The sequence below is a fragment of the Atta cephalotes genome (assembly GCF_000143395.1).
Source record: "Atta cephalotes unplaced genomic scaffold scaffold00038, whole genome shotgun sequence".
NCBI classification, from domain to species: Eukaryota; Metazoa; Arthropoda; class Insecta; order Hymenoptera; family Formicidae; genus Atta; species Atta cephalotes.
In genome coordinates, this window is record NW_012130102.1 from 757,624 (window position 1) to 766,292 (window position 8,669).

Consider the following 8,669-nt stretch of genomic DNA (forward strand, 5'->3'; position numbering starts at 1 on the left):
TTTTTCGGAATTTTTTAATGTCGTATTTTCTCATGTTGGTAAAAATAAGAAAATTCAATACTAAAAAGTTGATAAAAAAATTCCGAAAAAATTCTTAGAGCTCTATGAAAAAAAAAAAACAATTTTTGTCTCTTGTAATTTTTCTGTAAAGTTGACAGTATTTGAGTAAAAAAATTATTGAAAACCAATTTTCGTCAATTTTTTAGCATTTAATATCTTGTTAATTATTACGAAAAGAAGATTTGCAAAGAAGACTTTGGTAAAGGACTTTTCTTCTCAGTTTAGTCCACTTTACTCCTGTGCGAAAGATTTACCGTTACTTTTAAAACACTATAATATATAAATATATATTTTTAAATATACTTTAAAAAAGTATTACTTTTGATTTTCTAACATTCAAATAATATTAATAATACAACAGTAGCAGCAAGCGCTCACGAATCCGCAACGCAGCGGTTGAGTCTGCAACCAATATATTACAAAATCCTATATCTCTATGATTGCTTTGTATGATTTACAGCTTCACAGCGAATACCCTTGAACTCGATTGTTTTATATCTACAGTCTAAATGCTATGAAACAAAAAGAGTAGAAATGAAAATAGACAAAATCGATCGAAATGTGCAACTCAGCTCCAAGTTTGATTATGGTTAATTAGAACACTATCAAAAAAACTTATGCACTTTTTATACACATATCATGTATCTATATGATAAAACGATAAAAATAACGATTATATATATTCGTCACCATCATCTCAAAAATGTATTTGCATTACCGTTGACGTTACAAATAAGGAAATGTACATTGTTACTGAAAGAAAAGTAATTAAAGTAAATGTTCCAGTGAACAGACACGTACCTGTGTCCTCCGGACACTTACACAAAATTTATTATTATTAATTTCAAATGCTTTTTTTGTATTGTTACTGTATTACAATTCAATTGCATTTAAAGGTTATAGTTAAATTACAATATGTTAAATAACAACATTACGTTTTAAAAAACGTATTTGAGACTAATATTAACTAAAATAAAGTGTTGTGTAAATGTTTGGACATAGATATCTGACCGGACAGTACCTATACCCGGTCAGTTATACAATACTTTATTTAAATTAATATTATTTAAATTAATATTAGCCTCAAATGCTTTTTACTTAAAAGATCAATTTGAATTAGTTGTTTTTTGTCATTAAACATCTATTTATATTAATATTTTCTGTCAGTATACTAATTTTCTAATTGTGATCGGACACTAGGACAATTACATCTCAGCATCCAACCGGCTACTGATACATTGACGCATTCTATTATTTCAATATTTTAATTAATAATTGTTATAAATGGATACAAATAATTTTTCCTTGTTTTAAAGGTGTCTTGAGTTTTCAAACGAATATTTATATTAAATACAAATATATTCAAATATATATCAAAAACCTTTCTAATATTATAAATTGTATTATTTATGACAACCTACGCTTAGACATTCGATTATTGGGACATTTACTTTATACCGATAAAGATATTATACAAAAGATATTATTATTTAATTCTTAACACTGGTAGACAGAATATGCCACTCCTTTTGCATGTCAACATATAATTACATATTTAATATGTAAATCGTCAAAATGTTTTGAATTATTCTTTTTACATATACATTGATTCAGAAACGATAATAAATATTTCAAGTAAATTATCATCATTATAATCAATCTATTGTTCTAAACTCTAAACGACATCAAAGTTCCAATTGAATTCGTACTCAATATTTAATATTGATTTTGCGTCATTTGATTACGATTCTAATCGATTTTGCTTAATGAAATTTATTTAGAGTGATGATTCGAAAAACAAGTCGAACAAGTTGACGAAGCTACCTAGATAGCCAAATCTGTAGAAAGCAGATTTTTTTTAAATATCTGCTACACTTTATGTCAACAAAATAACAACAGAATTAGATGTGCATAATACTGTTGGCAGAAAAAAAACGTAACAGAATCTATAAGCAATCAATAATGTCGACAGGATCTGCTCAGTTTCTGCCAACAATTTGCCTTCACATTATATTGACAGGCGATGTTAACAAAACACAAGTCTAACGCAGATGATGGCAGACTGTCGTCAATTTCTGCTCAAACTTACTGACATTCTGCTAGAAGATTGCAGACATTTTATCTATCTGAGTACACTTCTATACTATTTAGCTATCTGAGTATACTTCTAAGTTTTTTGCGTCTCAGAAATCTGAATGTATTCAAGATCAAATCCTAGTAGGCTGCTAGCAAAAAATTGTTAAAACATGTCTTTATTTTCAGGAATAATTGTTTTTAAATAAATTTGTATGTAAAAATCGTTTTTGTACAAAAAAAAACTGAAGTGATTGGGAATGTATTTGACAATCTAAAGAATTTTAATCAAAGATAATGTACTCCAAAATTAAAATGATAAAAAGATGAACAAAAAATACAATATGTTTGTATAAATATATCTATGTTTTATTAGACAATCAGAAATTACCAAAACGTATTGGAATAATTAACAATATGGAAAAATTTGATGCGGATTTTTTTGGATTATCTTTCGAGCATGCACATACACTCACATGTGAAGCGAGAATGTTATTGGAGCATTCTTATGAAGCAATTATCGATGCAGGGATAAATCCAAAGCAATTACGAGGAAAAAATACTGCAGTTATTGTAGCGGCATCTTATATCGAAACTCAAGAAAAATTTTTATACCAAGATTTGCAGGTAAAAAAGATTATTGCTATATACATAGCAAATTAATAGAGCAAATTAAGAATTTGAGGTTCTATCCCTGGTGATAATTTTTCTCATAATTTTTATACGAATTGGAACATTTTTTTCAGAAATACTCAGAAATATTTTGAAAGTTAAATCTTCTTTCAGAATTTTTCATACAAGTGAATTCTGAAATATTTTGAAATTTCTCATCCCATATTTTTAAAAAATATTTTAAACTATTTTAAATTTTATAACATTTCGTCAGAAATTATATTTACAAAAAATTTGAAAAATCTTACGATATTTTATAATTAACATATGAAAAAAGATGTAGATTTTCTAAAAAATGTTCCAATTCATATAAAAAAATGTGAGAAAGTTATAAAATTATATATAGAAATTCTGAAAAATTATATGAAAAAATCTAAGAAAAGTTTTCATCAGAGTAGTGAAATAAATCAACTACATAAAGATGCCTTAAGAGTCAAAACACAGAATGTTGATGTGTAAAAAAATACTTTATTCAATTAATCAACGTTATCGAAGTTAATTTAATAAATGTTTTGCTCTCTGCTTGAGATCCTTTTTAATATGAAATTAAATAATCCAATAATTTAAGACAAATGTTTCACTTATCTTCGTCTTTTTCTAATTTTTAGAACTAGAAAAAGACAAAGAGTAAGTTGTGTAAGAATGCACTATGATTCAATGTCACATTATCAAGCTTTCAAGTTTACTAAATGAACAAATTTTATGTCACAAGAAAGGAATAAAAGATAAAGATTACAACTTACATGAGGTTATTCGTTTGCGTATTACAAGTCATTTGACAATGTCTGTTACGAAAACATACCGTGAAGGTATGAAAAGAAAATATTGAAGAGAGGAAAAATATTAATTTTTATTAAGCATATCGGAATAAGCCAAGTTTAAAAGTTCTATGTCCGTTTATAAATTCAAGCTGTGTTTTTTTGTTTGGGTATAAAAATCATTTCTGAGATAAATCGTTTGTTTAAAATTTTCTTTTCGTCTAAGATTTTTATATTTCCAATCGAATTCATTCCAATCTCCATAGTTACTAAACTTTGGTGTTCCAATTAATATGATTTTACGTTTGCTAATTCTCGCTTTTAGGGTTCTACCGATCTGACCCACATAATGATGCGTCACACAATCATCATGTATGTATTGTATTTTATGAACCACGTTGTGAGACATAACTTGTCTTTGAGGACTTTGATGAATTTACTTAATTCATTTATCTCCTTATATGCCTGCAGTGTTGTTCTTAAAAAAAATTTCTGATTTTATCTCAAATGTCAGACATGAACGGACTGTGAAAAAAATTCTTTTTTTGTTTTTTTAATTTGTATTTTCTTTATTGTCATTGTTGCTAGTCTGTTTATTCAGTAAATCGAATTTCTTGTATAGTCTAATCTTGATGATGGAAAAAATTAATTTCAACGGATAACTATTTTTTAAACGGATTCTGACAATCATGTCAAAATTCTTAGTTTGAAATATAGGACAAAACAAGAGTTACATCAACTAAATATAATAACTCCTATCTTTTGTCTTAAAAAGGATGTTTTGAAAAGTAATTATAATAAGATAACGAAAAAGGGTTGTGAAACCAGTCATATGTGAGAAAGCTTCCCTCCTTAATCAATGTTATATCTAAAAAGTTTAGCCTGTCATCCTCTTCAATCTGTAATCGTGAATGATATCCATGATAATATGTCCATTGGACAGTAGGATAATATGTCCATTGAAGACATCACAAGTTTTCACCAATGTGTTTTTTATACACTGCGAATGTAATATCATCTACATAACGTATATAAAATGACGACACAATTATCAATTTATCAAAAGAAAAAGGTCCAGGTCTTGTAATAATATAGAAACTATAAACTAAGATGCGATGTGGAAACGCGGTGCACTGGGCTCTAATTCTGCACATAAACATATTGTCTTTGCGTTTATGTACTAAGTAAAACATTTGTCTTAAATTATCGGATTATTTAATTTCACATTAAAAAAGATTTCAAGCAGAAATCGAAACGTCTGTCAAGTTAGCGTCAACCAATTGAATAAAATATAGATATACATAGCGATTGTATTACAATATATATATGTATATGTATATACATATATATATATAAAATTACAAAATATCATGGCTTATTTCGAGTCATAATTAAATTAACTTTAAATTAATATAATCAACAAACATTTCAGCTTACAAAGCCTTCTTCTGTGTTAAAACGCAAAAATACAATCTTAAATCAACAAACTGTTAATAAATAACGAGTACAATGAAAATTTAAAAAATGAATGTTAATTTTCAAACGAGTAACAGTCAATATCTAATTTTAGTGCACTTAACCGGATCTCTGAGTGAAAGTATTGATTACAGTATTTTATATAAATTAACAATGTCTAAAATACTCGGAACTAATTGTCATATCGTTGATACACGTCTTTGACAAACTGGATTCTCGATTTCAACCGAGGAATGGCAAAATTATTTTATCGAGGAACATAATTAATCTGTTGACTGAAGTATTCAAATATTCCTATCTAATTGTAATCTATCATAATACTTTTGACGTTCTTTATACATTGATCACCAATGGTATTTTAAATTCTCATTGTATTAGTTATTTATTCAGTTTGTCAATTTAAGATTTGTTTTTCTGCATTTTAACACTGAAGAAGGCTTTATAAGCCGAAACTTTTGTCGATTATAATTTAAAGTTAATTTAATTATGACTCGAAATAAGCCATGACAATTTTTAAAGAAATTTCTTAAGAAAATATACGAACAATTCTACTCTAATTACACACACACACACACACACACACACACACACACACACACACACACACACACACACACACATGTGTGTGTGTATATACTCACATAAATATAATAATATTGATTACTGAATTTATTATTTATGCAAAAATTGTAATCGGTAATGTTCTGTAATATAATTAGTTAAGTGGTGCGAATCTCATTGGATGTAGTAAATCTACAACAGCAAATGTAATTTCCTATTACTTGGATCTGAAAGGACCATCTTATACCGTCGATTCTGCATGCAGTTCTAGTCTTTCCGCCATGGCTGTTGGTTATGAATGTATTATGTCGGGCAAATGCGAAGACGCAATAATTGGAACGGCACATTTATGTATTCATCCCGTTGTAAACATGCAATTCGCTCGAATGGGTATTTTTATTATAAATTATTACTTAGTATTTTTAATAAAAAATTAGTCTAATAATGTATAATGTGAAATTTGAAGTATCACTTTTCTTCCATTTATAAAAAGTATAAGTAAATGTCAATAAACTGTGTAACATCGACAGAAGCATTGAAATACAATATTTGCCAATTTGCCAAATTGAATATTACTTTATCACTAATAAAACTGATAAATATCTTTTAGTTAATTAATTATATATTAAAATAATTTCTTAAAATCCATTTTATAACACATTACATTATATATTAAGTTAAGTTAAACACATTATATTATATATTAAGTTAATATAAAATTTAATAATAAATGCATATATACTATATTTTGTATCTTTTAGGAGTTTTGTCTCCCACTGGTTACTGCAGTCCATTTGATAATGCCGCAGACGGTTATACCCGTAGCGAAACGGTGGCAGTGGTATATCTTCAAAAGGCAAAAAATGCAAAGAGGATTTATGCTACATATCCATATATTAAATTAAATAGCGATGGTTATAAAAAAGAAGGAATAACATACCCATCAATTCTTATGCAAAGTACTTTACTAACGGAATTTTACAAAGAATGCGGAATACCGATGTCTTGCTTGGATTACGTTGAAGCACACGGTACCGGTACCAAAGTTGGCGATCCTCTGGAACTTACTGCTATCTATAATAGTTTGTGTAAAAATAGAGAAACTCCATTAATGATTGGCTCCGTAAAATCCAATCTTGGTCATGGTGAACATGCAAGTGGTATTATTCAAATCGCTAAGGTAAAATATGTAGTTTCTGGTTTTAACTCATTGTTATAAAATGTGATTTTATTTTTTGCATACACGCATATACATAAATATGTACGTAAATAGAAAAAATTCTTATAAATTATTCAATAATTCAAATTCAGACTCTCGAACACAAAGGTTTATGAAAAAATTGATTTCATTAAATTCGATATTGACTAAACCTAACATAATTACACCTTTAATGTATGGCTAATCAATATTTGACAAATTAATTCAAATTACATCTCAAAACTGTTATTAATTATTGTAGGTACTAATAGCATTCGAAACCGGCTTTGTTCCACCAAATATCCATTACACATCTCCAAGGAAAGATATAGATGCCTTATTAAATGGAAGCATTCGAGTCGTCCAAGAACCAATGCCAATTACAAATGGTTATATAGGAATAAATTCTAAAGGTTTTGGAGGAGCCAACGCTTATATGTTATTAAAATGGAATCTTAAAAAAAAAGTTAATTATGGAAAATCGAATGATAATTTGCCCAGACTTGTAATATTATCTGGACGCACTGAAGATTCAGTGAAATTGTTTATAAATGATGTTAGTAGACCTAGAAAATAAATAATAAAAGACTCTTGAAGTTTAAAACAATGAAAAATTAAGGAAACGTATAAAAGTCAATGGTTCACGATTAAAATGAGAGTAAATAAATATAATTATATTATAATGTAAAATGTAAAAACTAGATATAAATTATACAAATTATTATATGTTTCGGCATCTTTATCGTGCACTCTTCATAAATAGCAATTCGTAAATATGAGACCAAGTGACTGCTTCTATAAAACATCGTGAAATCGTTACTAATCGGTTAAAAGATCGAATATTGAATTTATTTCCGATGTTTTAGAGGAAGGAGATTAAGAAAATTTTAATTGTCAAATGAAACAAGCAACAATTTCGTCTCAATAAAATCACTCACCTGTGGTCATGGATATCTTTTCATAAAGAAATCGTCCAACATTGAGATTCAATATTGTAATAAGTAAATGTATAGTACCAGTCACATAATTAAATTATTGATAGAAAAAAATAATGAAATATTTAACTATGCACGCGCGCGTTATGACAGTCAAACGTGTGAATTGGTATTTATCTGAAGAGGACACGATAATGATGCCGAAACATGAAATAAAATTTGTTTAATTTACGTCTAATTTTTACATTTTACATTATATTCATATTTATTTACTCTAATTTTAATCGTGAGCCATTGACTCTTATAAGCCCCTTAATTTCTTCATTGATGTTAGTAGATATTTGCTATTTCGATTTTAAACAATTATAGGTATTATGTCGTAATTCCTATTCAAGAAATATATCGTTATAGATTGCTAATCGTCCGATAGATGTAGAGTATATCCGTTTATTACATGACGTTTATGCAGACGATATAGATGGTCACCCATGGAGGGGATACACTATATTGGATACTTCGCAACAAATTTTAGTAAAGGAAATTCAAAAGTGTAATAGCATGAAAAGACCCCTCTGCTTTGTATTTTCAATTTTAGGTTCACAATGGCCAGGAATGGGTATATATTTAATACTCTATAATTTATTTATAAGAGGATTTAAATGATAAAATACTCTCTCTAAATCTTGTGGAAATATTCTAAAATCTCACTCGAAGAGAACGAAAATTGAGTCAATCTTGAATAAAAATGTGAAAATACACTCTTGTTCAAGATTTTCTCTCTTTTTAGGATTAGATACACTCTTTTGAAATGGGATTCACTCCAAAGAAATAAAATCTCAATCCTTTTTTTGAAGTGAATACCAGGATAGATGGAACTTCACTCTTTTTTCAAGACTGGCTCAATTTTCAATCTCTTCGAGTGAGATTTCACTTCAC

At 27.8% G+C, this 8,669-nt stretch overlaps 1 protein-coding gene across 1 annotated transcript in view; it reads left to right on the top strand.

The window, feature by feature from the left end:
• LOC105621941 (fatty acid synthase-like) overlaps positions 1-8,669 on the top strand; it is an 18,654-nt gene that overhangs the window by 1,322 nt on the left and 8,663 nt on the right. The window contains exons 2-6 of the mRNA XM_012203377.1: positions 2,510-2,760; positions 5,759-5,990; positions 6,362-6,780; positions 7,061-7,354; positions 8,145-8,349. Coding sequence (XP_012058767.1) covers positions 2,510-2,760; positions 5,759-5,990; positions 6,362-6,780; positions 7,061-7,354; positions 8,145-8,349 — 1,401 coding nt within the window. The remainder of the gene's footprint in view (positions 1-2,509; positions 2,761-5,758; positions 5,991-6,361; positions 6,781-7,060; positions 7,355-8,144; positions 8,350-8,669) is intronic.